Raw genomic sequence first — 17,847 nt, forward strand, 5'->3', positions numbered from 1 at the left:
ATTTATATTACAAACCCAGATTACTGGGGGGAAAGTTTAATAAAAAAAGATATTGATTTCATCTGAAAGTACATGCAACATTTCCCTCCTTCAATAAATAGTAACTTAAATCTATTCTCCTTCCCTCTTACCTTGACCTGCTGGGGGGAAGGGAGAGCCATTTCTGGTAGCAAATATGAAGTCAAATCAAAGAAATCCCTTCAGTGGCTATGTGTAAAAAGAGAGATTTCGCGGGGTACCCTGAGCTCATCGCACGGTTTACCTTCAGTCCTCTGGACTTTGTGAATCGGTTGTGTAGCCCGAGAAGGCTGCTGGGAAGGGGAGTGGGCCAGGATGGGCTGTTGGAGGGGAGCTGGCGCTGGCAGCTGGCAGGGTGGGTGCAGGGGAAGCCCCACTTCTAGGCATTCCAGAGAACGATGACTGTGATGAGGGAGGAGCTCATGAACAGCAGATAAAGCCAACATAGAAATGTGTCCAGAGCAAGGCTGAACTTCACCCACGAGCCGGCGACCTGAGGCTCCTGGATCCGCTGGTCAGACTGTGGGTCTCCCTTTGGCTCTGTCTTGCCTGGGCTCGGCTCCCATCCCGCCATTGGCTCTGGGTCCTTTAGGTCTGCAGCAAGGAGAGGGGCACAGACAAAGGTGAACAAGGACAGCAGCGCCGGGAACAGTCCGGTGACGGGTTGTAGAATTTTGGGGCGAGGGGATAGTCCATGAGGCCACTTACGGGGCAGACGGATGGGCTTGGGTCCGTGACCCTCGCTCTCTTCCTGGGGCCTCTGGTTGCAGCATTCTGTCACTCTGCTAGATCTCAACACAAAGGAACGGAGCCAGTGGGGCATGGGACGGGGTTGGGTAGAGACCACGTGCAAGAGAGAGGTGATGAGGATGGACTCCAGCAGGCTGACCACCATCAGCGTCAGACACAGAGCAAAGTATACACCTGAGGATCATATGGGGCTGCCGTAAGGCAGTTTCTCCATTGTCACCTTTCCCCAGTCCCGCCCTGGCCGGAAGTGCTTTCTCCCCAACATCCCTTCTCCCCTCGAGCTAGTGCAAGCAAACAGTCCCCCTTCTCTTGCCCCTGAGCAGCGGAAGGAATCATACTTATCAGTGGGACGCCACTGGCTGGCAGTAAATCGTTCATCATGAGCAGGAAGACGGTGTATCCCAGGAGCAGGGTCATCTTGAAAGGGGCTCGGTGGCCACTCTCCGCTGGCAGAAGGAAGCTCAGGGCATCGATTGCAATCAGAAATCCACTGGGCAAAAGCAGGTTTATCACATACAGGCCAGGTCGACGCCTGATGGCCACCTGGAGGTGAAGGAGGAGGAGGAGGAGGAGGAGGAAGGAAAAGTGATGAAGAAGTTGCACTTGATAGGGAGAACAGGATTTCTTACAGATAAAGCTGCCCCTTTTCCCAGAGCCCAGTGCGAGCATTGCTCCATGCTGAAAGTGTACACCCGAAGCTCCCCAAAGTCAAGGGCCATGTGTCAGGTCTCAGGAAAGGGTTACAATTTAGGAACCCAGGACAGAACAATGGAAAGATCTTTGATCAGAGAAGCTTTCCAGGCAGAAGGAGTTGAAAAGATTTCTGGTTAAGATGGCAACCTGAATAGTCGTAGAGGAGACCAGTTCTGTGCTACAAACCCTACCTAGCTAATGTCTGAAAAGGAGCCTAAATAGACTGGTGACAAAGAAAATGGAAGAGAAAAAGAAGTTGATTCTCCCATCCAGTCCAGAATCGGGCAAAAAGATGGCCAGCAGCTGGTAAAGGCTGGTAGTGAACTCTGGAGAATGGGTCCAAATCTGGGAGAGGCACTGTGCAAGGGAAGCCAGCAAGAACTCCCTGCACATAGATCCGAAACAAGTCACTGCTCTCAACAGAGGGTCTGCAAGCCGATGTGAACTCCAATAATTAGGTGGCCTGAGACCAGATACCAACCCTGATCTGTGAAAACAGGAGCAGGGACCAGAGCCAGCCCCCATAGATTATTAGACATGGAAGCAGAGTCCAACCATGTAGTCCTTGAGTACTGGGAGCCATAGCAGGAGACTAGACTAATTGGATTCCTTGGCATAAGCACAAGGTGGGAGAGGGGGTGCTATGCAAGAGGATTGAGACCAGATGATCAAATCAGATCCCGAATGGTGATCAGGAAAGGAGGAGAGAGAGAGACTGTTGGAAGCCAAAACCTACAGTGGCTGCCCAGGGACTATGACAGAAGACAGGAGCTAAGGCAGAAGGTAAGAGCTAGTACCAGCCTCCTCTTCCAGATCATCAGTGATGTCTAGATGAGAGATGGGATGAGACCAAACAAGGTCTATCCAAACCATACCAAGAAAACTAATTTGTTTACAGAATCCCAATTTAAGAACTGAAGCTGGACATAGAAGTAAACAAAAGAAAACACTAAACAAGTTGATGAAATACTGTGGGTTAAGAGAAGCCCAAGAGGTTGGTTGTTGTCCTCCATACCCAGAGAGGACCAAAATGCCATCTGTATGTTGGGGACAATGTAGAGTGTGCCTAGCTGTGACTGATCAGACCAGTCAAGCTTGGAAGGTTCTACCGCAGGTGAGACACAAATAACTGGTGTGAACATTTGGGATGGAGATGTCTTTAAACTTGAGCACCTCATGTTTCTTTACAACTCTGCTTTGTCCACAGAACATAGCACGTTTTTTGATGTGGGCATGCCTTGCTGGACAATCCTTTGCCAATGTCTCCCATGTCTCATAATCAATGCCAGAGAACTTCAGAGATCTTGGGAGCGTTCTTATATTGTTTCTCTGTGAGTACTTGCTTTCTGTGAATTCTCCATAAAATGGTCTTTTAGGCAAATGGACATTTGGTCCATCAGAGTTGAAGTAAGCCCAGAAGAAAGGATTAACCCACAACTGTAAACTGAGCCTCAGAGAAAAAAAATGACTTGGCTATGAGGGACTATATAGAATTCTTTGACTACAAAAGTGACTGGAAGAAATGAAGTAAGAGATACAAAATAAAATTTTAAAGGAAAAAAGATTAAGAACAAAAAATAAAAGGAGAATAAATAGGTTAAAACAGAAGGTTTCAGAAAACTTTATACAAATAAGGAGCTCTGTTTAAAATGGAATGAAGCAAAGAGAAACTCAGTGTTTCCATGAGATAAGACAACATCAATAATTTAAAAAGAAGAAAATATAAGGTCTCTTCTATTAAAAAAAAAAACTGACCAGAAAACAGGTCAAAGAGGGATAGTTTAAGAATCACAAAGCTCTGAAAACCACAACCAAATAGAACCAAAGATGTCTTAAATTATAGATTCCAAAAGTCAAAACAATTTTGGTTTGATAAAAATTTCAGATAAAGGTGGAATTTGAGCAAATATTTATGATGGGGGAGTATTATAAAATGGGGACCTGTGGGCTCACATGAAACATGATCTGGTCATAAAGGCTGGACCCCACTGCCAACTTTGGGGTTGCTTTGTTGATGGCCAGGAGTTCCCACTCCCCTTGGGTCTTGATAAGATTGCGTGATGTGTCTACAATCTCCCACAGTTCCTTTTCCATGCCCAACAACATGTCGTCCACTGTGAGGGAGAAACAGTCAATCCATCAATGAGAATTGAAATATCTACTATGTGCCAGACTTGGTGCTATATGTAGGGGATACAAAGACAAAATAACACAATTTCTGATCCTAAGGAGATTACATTCTAATAGGGAAAGCATTAATAAGTACAGAATATATGCATAAGGAATAAATCAGATCCTGAGATACACCCATTTGAGTTTTGAACATTTGATTTTATAATAAGTGTTATCAGGGGGCAGCTGGGTGGCTCAGTGGATTGAGAGCCAGGTCTAGAGATGGGAGGTCCTAGGTTCAAATTTGCCCTCTGATATTTCTTAGCTGTGTGACCCTGGGCAATACTGTAGTAAGGTTGGTTTTTTTTTTAAAGGTGTTATCAGGTGTCTTTACTAAGGTGTATATGACATTTCTTTGCATTTATGAGGATGATTTTGAGTCTTCCATGCTTTTCAAACAACTGAGAAAAGAACTGAAAGTTTCTACAAAATCACATGCAGTTGTATGGTTGACATATGGTGTATTAATTCCTGAGACAAACAGAGACTGCCTACTTGAAGTAGTGATAATCTCAGTATCATGCACAACAGTGGTTCTCCTTTAGGTCTCCTTTCCACCAGATACCAAGTTGTTTGGTGAATGTGATATCATCTGATTTATTTCCAATGTGAATATTGGATTTAGTTATCTCCTGATTGTAACAATGAAGATACTTAGCTCTTCCTTTATTGTGAAGATTAAATTATAACCTGATTGTAACAATGAAGGAATTTAGCTCTTCCTTTATTGGGAAGATTGAGTTGTAATCCACAATCTATTTTTAGATTTTAATCCCAAAAGGTGGTAACTCAGTATTTAAAGTAGATCTACCCATTTTAACTACAAAAAGGTGTTAACTAACTACTAAAGGTGAAGTAACCAAAAAAGGTGTTAACCAAAAAAGGTGTAAATACCCATTTCATACATTGAATGGGAGGTCTGTGACCCACGTGTGAAAGGGTGGGCAGTCCTGGAGAGGAGCGTCTGCTATGATTGGTAGATGTGAAATTTAGGGGAGGTGAACAAGAGAAAAAAGGTCTTTAAATAGAGGAAATAAAGACTGAAAAGAACAGTCAGTCACCCGGGCTTGGAGTGAAAGATTAGTCATTCTGAAGGGAGCTGAAGGGAAGACAGACACTTGGACTTGACTGTGAACTGGACCCCTAGAGGAGCTCGTGCAGGAGACCTCAGACTGCTTTCCTTTTAGACTTGCTGTTGGTGAGTGAAAGGTTGACTTAGTGACCCTGCCTTTCTGGAGGTGTAAACCTCCCAGAAAGGCCCATCATCTTGAGACTCTTTTCCCTGATTAGAACCTTCAAATTTCTACCTGGCTCAGAGGAAGCCTGAGTTTTCTCTCTCTCTCATTCCTTAATCTTCTCTCTATTGTAAACAAACTACCATAAATTTACATTTTACTTTAATAATTCATTTTGGGATTTTGAAATTAAATCCCTGGTGACCATCAATTAGATATTCAAGTCCAACTACAATATAAATTTAACATCAATGAGTTATTTAGTCCGTATTCTTCTGCTTTTCTGCATCATAGGATCAATTACAGACATTAAAGAAATTCTGTTCATTTGAATGGATTCAGTGTTTTAGTATAAACAAATATTAAATTAAGAGTTTGGGAACAAATAAAAATTTATCCCATTGTAATAAAGAGGAATTATGTTTTTTTACTTAATTGATCCATAAAAGGCTTTTCCAGAATGAATTACCCTCATCAGGCTGCAAGGCCAGAAAAGTAGTTGGAGGGAAAGAGAATTAGCATCTGGCAAAGTCAAGAAAACTTTCACATACAAAACAGAGCTTGAGTTGTCTTAACAGAAACTAGGATTCCAAGAGGTTACAGCAGAGAAGTAGAGAAGTTATAGTAGAGAAGGAGAGCATTGCAAGCCTAGAGCATAGACTTCGAAAAAACTGTGATGGGTAATGGAGTGTCTTATATGTGGAATATCAAGGACACCATGTCTGGACTAAAGAGTGTGTGGAGGGGTGTGAACTATGTGTAAAGGTAGGAAGTAGAGTTTTAAGGGCCAAACAGAGGAGTTACTACGTGATCCTAGAGCTGAGGATCTCTCTATACCTAGAAGGCCTTAAGAGGATCATAGCGAAGTAACAGTGTAGTATAAGGATAATTTTATAGTTGTGACTTAATATCTAAATTAATTATTGGTAGCCATTGGATATCCCAGATAATAAAATATCCAAGTTAGCTGGAAATTATGGTGATTTTAATTTATATAGAGAGAAGGAATTAAGGAGAAGAGAGATAGAGAGGAAACAGTTAATTTAAACTGCTCCGGCTCAGGCTGAGCCAGGAGGGAGTTAAAGGCCTTGGCCAAAGGGGCCTCTCCTGAGAGACAAGGGAAAGGAAAGTCAGTCTTATCACTCACCATGAGACCATCTCAAGGAAGCTGTCTGAGGGAGCTCCTCCAGGCTGAGTTCCAAGATGGAACTGGCACCCAGGCAGCTCACAGGAAGTGATCAGAGCCACCTCTCTGGGGAAAAGAGAGCGAAGCGAGGAAGTGACACACTCACCGAACCGGACAAATAGCTTGTAGCCACGCTAAGATGCTGGAAGATTCAGCATGCTGCTCTCAGCTAACTCTCTATTGCCAATAAGGATTTTGCCAATAAGGAATTCCCGGAGACAGCAAGGGAACCAAATATATAGACCTTTCACCCTTGTGTCTCCTCCTCTAAATGCCCATTCCTAGTTCTCATCTTCTTTTGATTAGATTATATCTTTAGAGTTACTTAACACTCCTTTGTTAAGTTCACCTTTTGTTAGTTACTTGACCTTTTTGTGATTAATTTAACCTTTATAGTTACTTAACACCTTTTTGTATTAAGATCTAAAAAAAGACTTAGCTTAAAGTTTTAGCTTCACTATAAGGTGAGAACTAAGTACCTGTAATCAGGAGATTACAACTTTATCTTCCCCTAAAGTATGTCTAAATAGTGTAATAAAATAAGTAAACTGAAAGAAACTGTTACTTGTTGAAATAGAGAATGGTAAACTGAAGGGGAACTGTTTCTTCAGCAATGATTGTTGTTCTCTGGCTGGCTGTGACTAGAGAAGCTGCTACAGGAACCTAAACCTGCTTATTTGTAATGGATGTGGAACAGAGAGAAATGCTCAGGGATGCTGGTACACAGGGGACTACTTATAAGGGACTGCCCTGGGGTTTACTCTGGGGTTTGCCTATTGATCCCTACTGATTGCTGATGGATCAATCTATTTCCTAACCCCCTTCCTCCCTCACTCCCTCCCTTAACCAACCTCTCCCTTTTGCCTCCCTCGCCTCCCAAATCTTCTTGAAGCCTTTGCTTTTTCTCTCCCTCCTGAGTGAACTATAAAGATACTCCAAGTGCTTTCTCAGTCAGGGGCTTTATTGGGATGGGAAACTGAGGTAAGAGGGATGAAGATTTCCCTAGACTACAGGGATAATTTTAGAAAGGTTTGAGGAAGTATTCCAGTCACAAACTATGACTCTGAGACAGTTAGGGAGATGGAGGACAACAGCAGTTTAAAATCTTCTTTCTTTTTCTTCACAAATCAGCCAGATCTCTCAGCTTAACCCCAGAAAGAAACAAAGTTCAAAGTCTCTCTTTTTTGGCTGGTCAGTTCAACTCTCTTATAGACCACCAACTCAAAAGCTTCTCCCCTGGTCAGCTTCCTTTGCTCAGAGCCAGATAAACCCCCAAAACCAAGCCAGCCTCACAAAAGGTCTTTCAGCCAGCCTCAAACTTCCAGGGAGCGAGAAAGTGACCTCCAGTCAGAGACACAGAAACCAAAAGCCAAATTTCTCTTCTCATTGTGGCCAGCAAAAGCCCCCAACTGCCCTCCCTGGGAACATTCCATTGGAATCTTCTCTTGACTGACATCTAGAGCTAGATCTCCAGCCCTGCATCTTGGCAAAACCTCTCTCTCTCATGTCTCTATCACAGTAGCGTGGAGTAATTTAAAGTTCCCAAGACATTCCTGATTTTGTTAAACTAAGTATCTTCATTGTTACAATGAAGGAAATAGCTAAATTGAAGTTTCACAATCCCCCCTGATGATCATTGGGAGTCTAATCTCCCCATTGATCATTTAACATAATCATCTTGTAGTCCTAGAGCACGTCTAACTACAGATGTATACAATATTCAGTTTCTAAGAGGAAATAACAATAGTTAGATAAAGAGGGAAATAGAAGACAGACAGCAAAACCAATGTTTGCTGAGCGCAGGGGGATATGTATAAATGGAGATTTTGAACCCTAGACTTCAATCCCCAGAAGTCCTTGATATTTCCCAGAATTCCCTATAATCTCACCTGAGTCTCCATGTAGGTTAGATCACAATTGGTATTTAACTGGCAGTAATGCCTACCACGCTCTCTTCTCTGCCATTGCAATGATGTAGCAAGTGCAGTGGTAAGCTAAGCGAGGGGATTATGAATGGGCTAATCAGTCATGGGCACGTGGTTTTTATTTTGTATCCTTGATTTCTAATAATTCTTAATAAACCACATAAAATATGATATTTTATTACTAATATTTTTATTATTAATGTTTAATAATATTATTATTTTATTAGAGATATAATTTAATTTTTAAAGTAGACCTGAACTTTAGGAAAACCCTTTTGGCAGCTGAGTAGAGGATGAATTGGAGTGGAGAAGGGCTTGAGACAGGGAGACCAAATTATCCATTGCAACAGTGGGGACAAACACAAGAGACTTCTTTGTGGTTCAAGGGATACTTTCTTTTCTCTCCTGTCCTAATAAATTTGGCATAACCCTTCATGCCTCTGCTGTCCATCTGAACCATCTCCTAACCCCAGACCAACCCTTTCCTTGGACTTTATCATAGCTTCCTCAACTTCCTTTGAGGATCACCATTAATTTCTCTTTTCCTCTCTCCCTCCCTCCCTTCCTCTCCCCTCTGTCTTTTCTGTCTGTCTCTCCCTTTCTTCCTCTCCCTCTTTCTCTCCCATCCTCTCTCTCTCTTTCTCCTTCCCTCCTTGCCCCTTCTCTCCCTCTCTCAGTCTTCCCCTGCCCCTCCTTCCCTCCCTCTTTCTTTCTGTCTGTCAGTCAGTCAGACACACACACACACACACACACACACCTCCTACTCACCTGTGTAGAGAAAGGAGCTAAAGGTCAGAGTGCAATTCTGCCTGTCAAACGGGAAGCGGAAGATGTCCAGGTTACAGATGGTGGTCACCTTCATTGGCTTTTTATACTGGATGCGACCTTCATTGCTCACATATGCAGAGAGACCTGTTGGAGTCTGATCCACTTCTATGCTGCATATAAGAGGTTGCAGGAGGTAGGAGCTATGGATTCTCCCTTCCTTTTACCTCTTGCTTCCCTCTTACCCCAGGTCATCCCAGTGCTAGCCCCCCCCCCCCACTTCCTTTTCATGCTCTGCTCTCATGGCTTCCCCTCCACCAGGGTCTCTGTGGAAGCTGTTCAGTCATGCCTCTAGCCACAGTATTTCTCTTTTTTCTCCTCCTCATCCCACAGGATGCCCTGCTGAAATGCCTTGCCCTCCTTTCTTGGGAATGGGCTGGGCTTCCTCCTAGCTTTCCCTGGGTCCAATACGCACGACTCGATGATGAAGATATCTGGGAGCCACAGGTTTTGAGTTGTCATAGAGATTCTCTGAATGCCCCCACACTCTTCGGGATTCCAGCTGATGAAGAAGTTGTCCCAGACCTAGAATTCAGGGACCCAGGACTGCAGTGAGCTTGGAGCCAGTCTGATTATGTCTCTCCTCCAATTTTTTATTCTCTTTTAAACTGATTTCTCCATCCTCTCATATATATTCTTAAAAAAAAACCCTTACCTTCTGTCTTAGAGTCAATATTGGGTACTGGTTCTAAGGCAGAAGAGTGGTAAGGGACAGGGAGTAGTGACTTGCCCAGGGTCACACAGCTAGGAAGTGTCTGAGTCCAGATTCGAACCCAAGACCTCCCATCTCTAGGTCTGGCTCTCAATCCACTGAGCCACCCAGATGCCTCCTCTCATATACTTTCTTAAAAACAACAACAGCAGCAGCAGGAGCAACAGCAGCAACAACAACAACCACAACCACTCCATACCTTCTGTTGGACTCTAAGACAGAAGAGTGGTAAGGACTAGGCAACTGGAGTTAAATGGCTTGCCCAGGGTCACGAAGCTGGGAAGTGTCTGAGGCCAAATTTGAACCCAGGACCTCTAATTTCTAGGCCTGACTCTGTATTCACTGAACCGCCTTGCTGTCCCTCGCATACTTTCTTGATGAGTAAGGCCATCTTCCATTTTCTGTCTAACAAGATTTCATTTGTCATTCCTTGTCCCTTTATTGGCCTCCTCTCTTGGGAGATCTTGAGTATGGGCTTGGATGTTTCAGAGCAGAGCATCTGTAGTTACTTCTTGACTTTCTACCCAGAATCCCCTTCTCTGTGAGGACCTTTGGGGTCCCACCTCTGCCTTCTCAGCTGACTGACTGCCCAAGAGCCTACATGCCCACAAACATGGACCAGCCTCAGTGGCCTTGTCTAGTTCCTGTCAACTTCACAAACTATCATTTGAGAAGCAGGGACAGAAGAAATGGAATATCTACGGAAAGGCAGAAGGGCGTTGAGTTGACCATACCATGTCCAGCCAAAGGAATGATGTCAGGAGTTGGAGCTGCTCATCCTGTTAAGAGACAATCCCATTCTAGGCATATGGCTTGGTAACACGCCTGCCCACCCCCTTCTTATTCTCTGGGTTATCCATCATGGTACCTCCAAAGAAATACTTGTGGCTAGAACAGATGAGGGACCGCTAGATGGCACCAAAAACTTCCAGTTGGCAGGAGGTGAGGCTAGACTGGCACTGTGATCTTTGACAATGTGCTTACTTTTTGGTAGAGCCTTCAAGGCCTCACTCAGGATGGCCTAGAAAGCTAGCCCTCTGGAATGCGGCTTTCCTGGATTATCTCTTCCCTCCAAATCACCCCAACTCAGTCCTTTGAAGGCACCAGGAATACTGAGAATATTACGATGCCCTTGTTGATATTAGGGTCTTTATGGTGGTTCAGGGGGGGTAATGAGGAGGCAAGGGCTTCGAGGGGTTATGGGGCCCAAGGAAGCGCTGCAGGGCTAACCACTCACCACATCCAAGATGGCGGACAAGGTGAAGGAGATGTTGACCTGGGTTGGGACACTGTAGTTGAGAACTGGGCGAAAATCCTTTCTGACCATCACAGAGGCAAAGACAGCAGGATCCACACCTCGGTGGTCAAATCCTGAGCAACTGACGGTGAAGTCATCCCCCCTGCCTGGTCAAGATGAGGGAACAATAGGGATTTCCTATTCTGTATATGATAAAAGTGCTATTCAACAGGTCCTTGTCGAGGGCACCCATGGAATACTGGGACAACATAAGACTTAAATTAATATCCAATAACTTCAAGTATTTTATTTTATTATTATTATTTTACTTTCTTTTTAAACCCTTGCCTTCCATCTTAGAATTAATACTGTATATTGGTTCCAAGGCAGAAGAGTGGTGAGGGCTAGGCAATGGGAGTCAAGTGACTTGCCCAGGGTCACACAGCTGGGATGTGTCTGAGGCCATATTTGAACCCAGGACTTTCCATCTCTAGGCCTTGCTCTCAATCCACTGAACTACCCAGATGCCCTGCAGTATTACATTTTATGACATTTACTAGTAATCCTTTGAAGTAGAAGAAATAACAGAACATGTGGGCAAAATTCTCCTGCCTGGATCTCCCCCAACTTCCACAAACCCTTTGTGGGAGCAGAGAGCCTGAGGGCAGAGCCATATGAAAATATATCCTCCGTACGTACATATGCACAAAATGGGATGCTGGGAAAGAGAGTCCTATGGAGCAAATTCTAATAACACAGCAAGAATGTGAGTCCTTGTTCCTATTCTCTAAATCCAAATGTCCAGAGTCAATGTCCTCGGCCTTTCCTTCCTGGGGCAGGAAATAAGGAATGGGATTGGTAGGGAAATGACTGATGTGGTGAGCTGACTCAATTCCCCTGGGTCCCCCACCCATGCAAAACGTGCCCAAATCTGCATGCAAACTCAGCCCTGTTATTGGTTTCTGGCCCAAGAACCCCCCTAGGAATATGCCAGCTACTTCTCTAGCCCTGCTCTTGCACATAGCCCGCCACTCTTGCACTCCTTAGTTCAGCTCCCGGAGCCTTCTTGTTTGGAGTCCAGGATGGCACCTCCATTCCTTCCCTTTGGCATTTTCCATCTTTAACAACAGATTGATAAAAGAGGGAGTGTGGAGAGGGAGAGCAAACAGGAGCTGCTCATGCCTGGGGAGTATTGCTGCCTGATTCCTTCCCGGTTATGGGTCCTCCCAGCATTCAGCGAGTGGCCACTATTTGTCCAACCAGGCTATGTTGGTTCTTGGCTTGGATACAGAGCAGTCGTCCGTCTACGGGGTCCACTCACTCCCCCAGCTCACCTCTGGTCCAGCCTTTTTTCCTTCCGCCATTTTGCCAGGGCCACGTAGCAATACAACAGAAGTCATGTAGGCATCTAGCATTTGCCTTGCATCTCTATGACTTGGCAAAGGGTTGACAGCTAATAAGTGTTTATTCAAATCAAGCTTACTTCTGTCATTCAAGGCATTTGCCATTCTGGTGTCTTCCCTGAGCTTAAGATCAGAAGATCATAGATTTAGAGCTGGGAAAGACTCTCAAGGTAACCCAGCTCAACCCCCTTATTTTACAGATGAGGAAAGTAGGACCCAGAGAGGGGAAATAATTGGCCCTGCATTAGGCAGATGACAGGTGGAAAGGCTGGGATTTGGACCTTGGGATTCTGATTTCAGGCAATTTGGTTCAGTTGAAAGAGTTCTAGGAGTCAATAACTTGAGTTCAAGTCCTAGTACCCCCTATTTAATATCTGTGTAACTTTGGGCCGGGCATTTTACCTCCTCCATGACTCAGTTTCCCCCTCTGTAATGTTTGGGCTAGAGGACCTCTCAGGCCCATACTCCTATGATCGAATGACTTTGGGACATAGGAGAATGCTGAAGTCATTGGGCATCTGACTACTGTGGGCATAGAGGCATAGGCTATTTTCCCTCAGTGAATCCATAAACATTTACATTGCATTGCATACAGTCATTCCATTTGCAGTGCATTCATTGTATATAGTAACTACTTCAAACATTTTTTTAAACCCTGACCTTCCATCTTGGAATCAATACTGTGTATTGGTTCCAAGGCAGAAGAGTGGTAACAGGTAGGCAATGGGGGTTAAGTGACTTGCCCAGGGTCACACAGCTAGAAAATGCCTTTTTCTTAAACCCTTACCTTCCATCTTGGAGTCAATACTGTGTATTGGTTCCAAGGCAGAAGAGTGGTAACAGGTAGGCAATGGGGGTTAAGTGACTTGCCCAGGGTCACACAGCTAGAAAATGCCTTTTTCTTAAACCCTTACCTTCCATCTTGGAGTCAATACTATGTATTGGTTCCAAGGCAGAAGAGTGGTAACAGGTAGGCAATGGGGGTTAAGTGACTTGCCCAGGGTCACAAAGCTAAGAAGGGTCTGAATCTAGATTTGAACCCAGAACTTCCCATCTCTGTGCCTGGCCAGGCACCCAGCTGCCCCTTCTACCCATATTCTAATTGGGAAGACAAGTGCATCTGGAAGGATATGGAGAGACTCCTGAAGAGGCTGCTTACTTACTGGACAGGAATTATTAAGAACTGAAGTTAGCAGGTGGATACCATAAGGTTTTTCACCTTTCTCAGAAAGCAAGTTGAAGGAACAGCTAGGTAGGACAGTGGATAGGACATCAGGCCTAGAGGTAAGGAGATCTGGGTTCAAATTTGACCTCAGATACTTTCTAGCTGTGTGACCCTAGACAAGTCATTTAACCTAGTTGCCTAGCCCTTGCTGCTCTTCTGCCTTGGAACTGATACAAAGACAGAAGATAAAGGTTTTTTAAAAAGGAAAAGAAAGGGGGCAGCTGGGTAGCTCAGTGGATGGAGAGCCAGGCCTAGAGATGGGAGGTTTTGGGTTCAAATGTGGCCTCAGACACTTCCCAGCTGTGTGACCCTGGGCAAGTCACTTAACCCCCATTGTCTACCCATTACCACTCTTCTGCCTTGGAACCAATACACAGTATTGACTCCAAGATGGAAGGTAAGGGGTTAAAAAAAAAAGGAAAAGAAAGTTGACAAAGGCATTATGGAAACTTCATTACAGAAAAATCAAAGTGCTCCAAGTTGTGGCCATATTAAACAGCCTCCAGGAGCTGGAGACTGAGAGAAGGTCCGTGCTTTCCTCAGAAGGCATCCCTCTTTCTCCTTAACTTTTGCCACTCCCCATCTTACCTGGCTGTAGAAAACCGAGAAAGAGACAGACAAGAAATCGCAGGGGCCACTGGCACATTCTGTCCTTCTTCTGCCAGCCTCCCTGGTGAGCTGAAAGGAAGCTCCCTTGAGCATGGGCGGCTGAAGGAGCCCAGGCCACACCTAACATCTCAGCTTTGAATATCTGCTGTCAGGTGACCGGGCAGTTCTCATTTCCTGACAAGTCTTGGTGCCCAGAAAGAGCCTAGAGGATGCTGAGTTGGCATCCACAAAGAGAGCCACCTCATTGGCAGAGGGGCACTCAGAGCGGTGATCCGGGTCTCAGCTCACAATGCAGAACTGCTCTTCAGGTAGGAGACAGACACTAGCTGAGGAGGGATGGGGCAGTGATCCCCAACTGGACCGGCTCCAAGTCTGGGTGGGAGACTTGGAATCTCAGAGTCTTAGCTGTTCAAAGGTCTTCCCTTCCAACTTGCTCGCCAATGCAGTGAGACTTTCCATTGGATTTCTCATGGGCGGCCATTGATCCTGGGCTTGAAAATGGCCATTTTTCAAAATGGAGACCCTAAAAAATGGCACCTAGTGGTGGGTGTGTAGGACGGACAGATAGACAGATGGATAGATGGACAGACAGAGACAGAGAGAGACTAACAGAGATGCAGAGGGTCAGCCCAAGCTGCTGTACAGAAGAGGAAGAGAACTAACGAGAAATGGAGCCACCAACCAGGACCAGAGGCTCGAAGGCTCACTCTAATGCCAATAGTTCTGGTCCCTCGTAGCTGGAGCATAAAGCTCCTCTGGGACTTTCTGGCATGTTCGGCATGCTTTGGGCTCCAATGAGCTTCCTGGGAGAATTGTCGGGCATTTTTCTGAAGGTGTGAGTTTTGTGTATAAGCTCGTTCAATGGCCCGAGCAGGGTTGCCCTGCTTTGGCCTTGGGGGAGGAAAGAGTGGATGTCTTAGCGACAACTCCTTCTCCATCCCTTCATGAAGATGCAGTCAGGTAAAGGTATAGTATTGAGGTTCCCGTGCAACCCCGTTTTACTGCTCGTGGAATATTGGACTGCTAGGAAGATGGAGTCACACATTTACTGTTCCCAAGGAAACCCACAAGTAGGAAGTGCCAGAGCCACCATTTTAATCTAGGTCCTTCCAGGTTTTTGGTATGCCTCTAGGTATCATGCCTGCTAAATGGTCTTATGGGGTATAATCTCTGGGAAACAAAGGTCAGTCATCAACCCAACTATTGTCCTGCCTGGTTGCTTCTAGAGACAACCCCCACCATGAATGCACTTAAGGAATTCAATGAGAAAGAACAGGGAACCTGGCTGTAAGATGCCACAGATCAGGACAGGAATGATTTTCTCCTCCTCATCTTCATCAGATGCACTTGTCTGGGTTTTGTGTTCTATATCAGTGATGGCAAACCTTTTAGAGACCGAGTGTCCAAACTGCAACCCTCACATCATATGTGAGCCACCCCCTTACCCCAGACAGGGGAGAGAGGAAGCTCCCCCATTGGGCTGCTGAGCAGAGGAGCAGGTGATGTGAGAAATGTCCTCAGGCATGGTGGAAAGGGAGAGGGGAGCAGCCCCTTCCAGCATGCATGCCATAGGTTCGCCAACATGATTCTATCTCCTCCCACCCAAGAGAAAGGAGTCACCTAGATATAAAGGCTTGAATGCAGTTATGATTCCAAGATGGTACTTGTATGTTCTGAACTGAGATCTTATGAGAGGATTCAGAACATGAGAGATTGGTGTGGATGGGGAAGAACAATGGTTTTAACCATTACCAACACAAATGATATTCTTTGTCCTGCCAGTGGCTTCACAATATTCCCACACTTTTTTTTGTTTGTTTTTAACCCTCACCTTCTGTCTTAGAATCAATACTGTGTATTGGCTCCAAGGCAAAAGAGTGGCAAGGGCTAGGAAATGGGGGTTAAGTGACTTGCCCAGGGTCACACAGCTGGGAAATGTCTGAGGTCAGATTTGAACTCAGGACCTCCCATCTCTAAGTCTGGCTCTCAATCTACTGAGCCATTCAGTTGCCCCCTATTCACACACTTTGTGAACAATAGACTGGTGGCTGTACTAGATCAGAATATTATCCCTTCTTCAGAGGATATCTTGATCTTTTGTTGGGACTTCCCAGGGCGAATTCAAATGTTCATGTGGTCCTCTACAGATTGTCAGACCACTGAGTGCACTACGAGGAATCAAAGGGTTAATTCTACCAGCTCTCTATCCCTTCTCGCAGTCGCTCCAAGCCCCTGAGGGGCTCCAGATCTCTTGTTCTATCATGGCAGTTTGAGCATGGATGCCCTCAGAAGCACTCGTGTTCATCTGTACCATCCATCCCTTGGTTGGGACCAGCAGCATCGAGCAACAGCCTATCCAGATGAACTTCCCTGTGGCAGAGCCCTTTTCCTAGCCTTTCAGAAAGAGGACTCCATCTGTGCTCTCCCTGACTAGGAACAGACTTTGATGAGGCTCTCTTCTAGACCCCTCATTCAGCTAGAAACATTCCTGCTTGTCAGGACTGTCGGGGAAGGTCAAGTCCAGGGAAGCCAAGTAGAGAAGTGAAATCATTACAGTTGGGGTTCCGGCTCTTCCCTCTCTGCCCTGCTTTATACTACCAAGCGGGTGGGGGAAGGAAGGTAGCTAAGATGGAAAGAAACGATCAAAGCCTTGGAGGGGATTTTGTCCCACAGGGAGGCAAAGCCAAAGCCTAGGACTCCCCTCCTGTTGGGGGAGATGCCACCTGTCCTACTGGTCCCACTCGGGTGGCAGACCTCCTCTGTTCTGCAGATTCTCAGGCTCCAGCCCTCAGAATCTCATTGGTACCTACAGTACTTCCACCTCAATCAAGGATGCGCCGGACACGACACCATTCTTCATTGGAGGGTCATTTGGTAGAACAACGATAATGTGGCCATGAGAAGAATTATCGAGCGGGGCTCAAGGTCGGGAAATATGTAATATATGTCTCCTCTTGGGCAGCATCTGTGGAGGACTAAATCTGTGTACTAGTGGGGTAACGAGGTGGGGCCGTGGATAGAACTCCAGTCCTGGAATCAAGAAGGTTCATCTTCCTGAGTTAAAATCTGGTCTCGGGCACCATCTGTGTGAACCAGGGTCATTTAATCCCATTTGCCTCAGTTTCCCAATCTGTAAAATGATCTTGAGAAGGAAATGGCAACCCCCTCCAGTATCTCTGCCAAGAAAACCCACTGGGACGAGCAAGAGTGGGACGGCACTGAAACGACTAAACAAAAAACGACAAAGCCGTGCAGCCCACCAGATGGCGCACAAAGCTTGACTGATGCTCCTAATTTCAAATTGGGCAGTTGTCGGTCCCAGCCTTTCCCTAGTTCCCTGGTTCTGTGTGTAAAGCCCAGGAAAATAGATCATTTCCCCAAATAACTCCTAACCCTTTGGGCTTGTGTGCCCCATATTCTCCTCCCTACTTGGAGTCCCAGGCTTATTTGCCTTCCCAGCCTAGCTCCACAGAACTCACTCACTTGGAGTGTAGGCTAAATGCGTAGAGTAAAAAGAAATCAAAAGCAACATTGTAATCCATGAATACACATTTATTAAGCACCTACTATGTGCCAGACATTGTGTTTAGTGTTGGGAATATTCAAAAAGGCCAAAGACAGTCCTTGCTTTCAAGAGCAGGAGAATTTACAGCTAAACAAGCCAAACATGCTATTCCTGGGAAAGTTGGAATTTCCAACCCCAGAGTTCCACCCCTTCATCTAGCACCCCCCCCCCCCCCATTTTATTTTTAAAAACCCTCACCTTCCATCTTGGAGTCAATACTGTGTGTTGGTTCCAAGGCAGAAGAGTGGTCAGGGCTATGCAATGGGGGTCAAGTGACTTGCCCAGGGTCACC

The 17,847-nt window shown here is 45.4% G+C and overlaps 1 protein-coding gene across 1 annotated transcript; it reads right to left on the reverse strand.

The window, feature by feature from the left end:
* Nucleotides 1-397: 397 nt before the first annotated feature.
* Nucleotides 398-12,117, reverse strand: LOC100022714 (5-hydroxytryptamine receptor 3C-like). The gene is made up of 8 exons (XM_001374436.3): nucleotides 12,075-12,117; nucleotides 10,754-10,920; nucleotides 10,251-10,295; nucleotides 9,220-9,329; nucleotides 8,748-8,917; nucleotides 3,415-3,575; nucleotides 1,107-1,311; nucleotides 398-942 (listed from the first exon to the last, which is right to left on the reverse strand). The coding sequence occupies exons 1-8, from the start codon at nucleotides 12,115-12,117 to the stop codon at nucleotides 398-400; spliced, it is 1,446 nt and encodes a 481-aa protein (XP_001374473.3).
* Between the last annotated feature and the right edge of the window lie 5,730 nt (nucleotides 12,118-17,847).

Source organism: Monodelphis domestica, chromosome 2 (genome assembly GCF_027887165.1).
Source record: "Monodelphis domestica isolate mMonDom1 chromosome 2, mMonDom1.pri, whole genome shotgun sequence".
Classification (NCBI taxonomy): Eukaryota; Metazoa; Chordata; class Mammalia; order Didelphimorphia; family Didelphidae; genus Monodelphis; species Monodelphis domestica.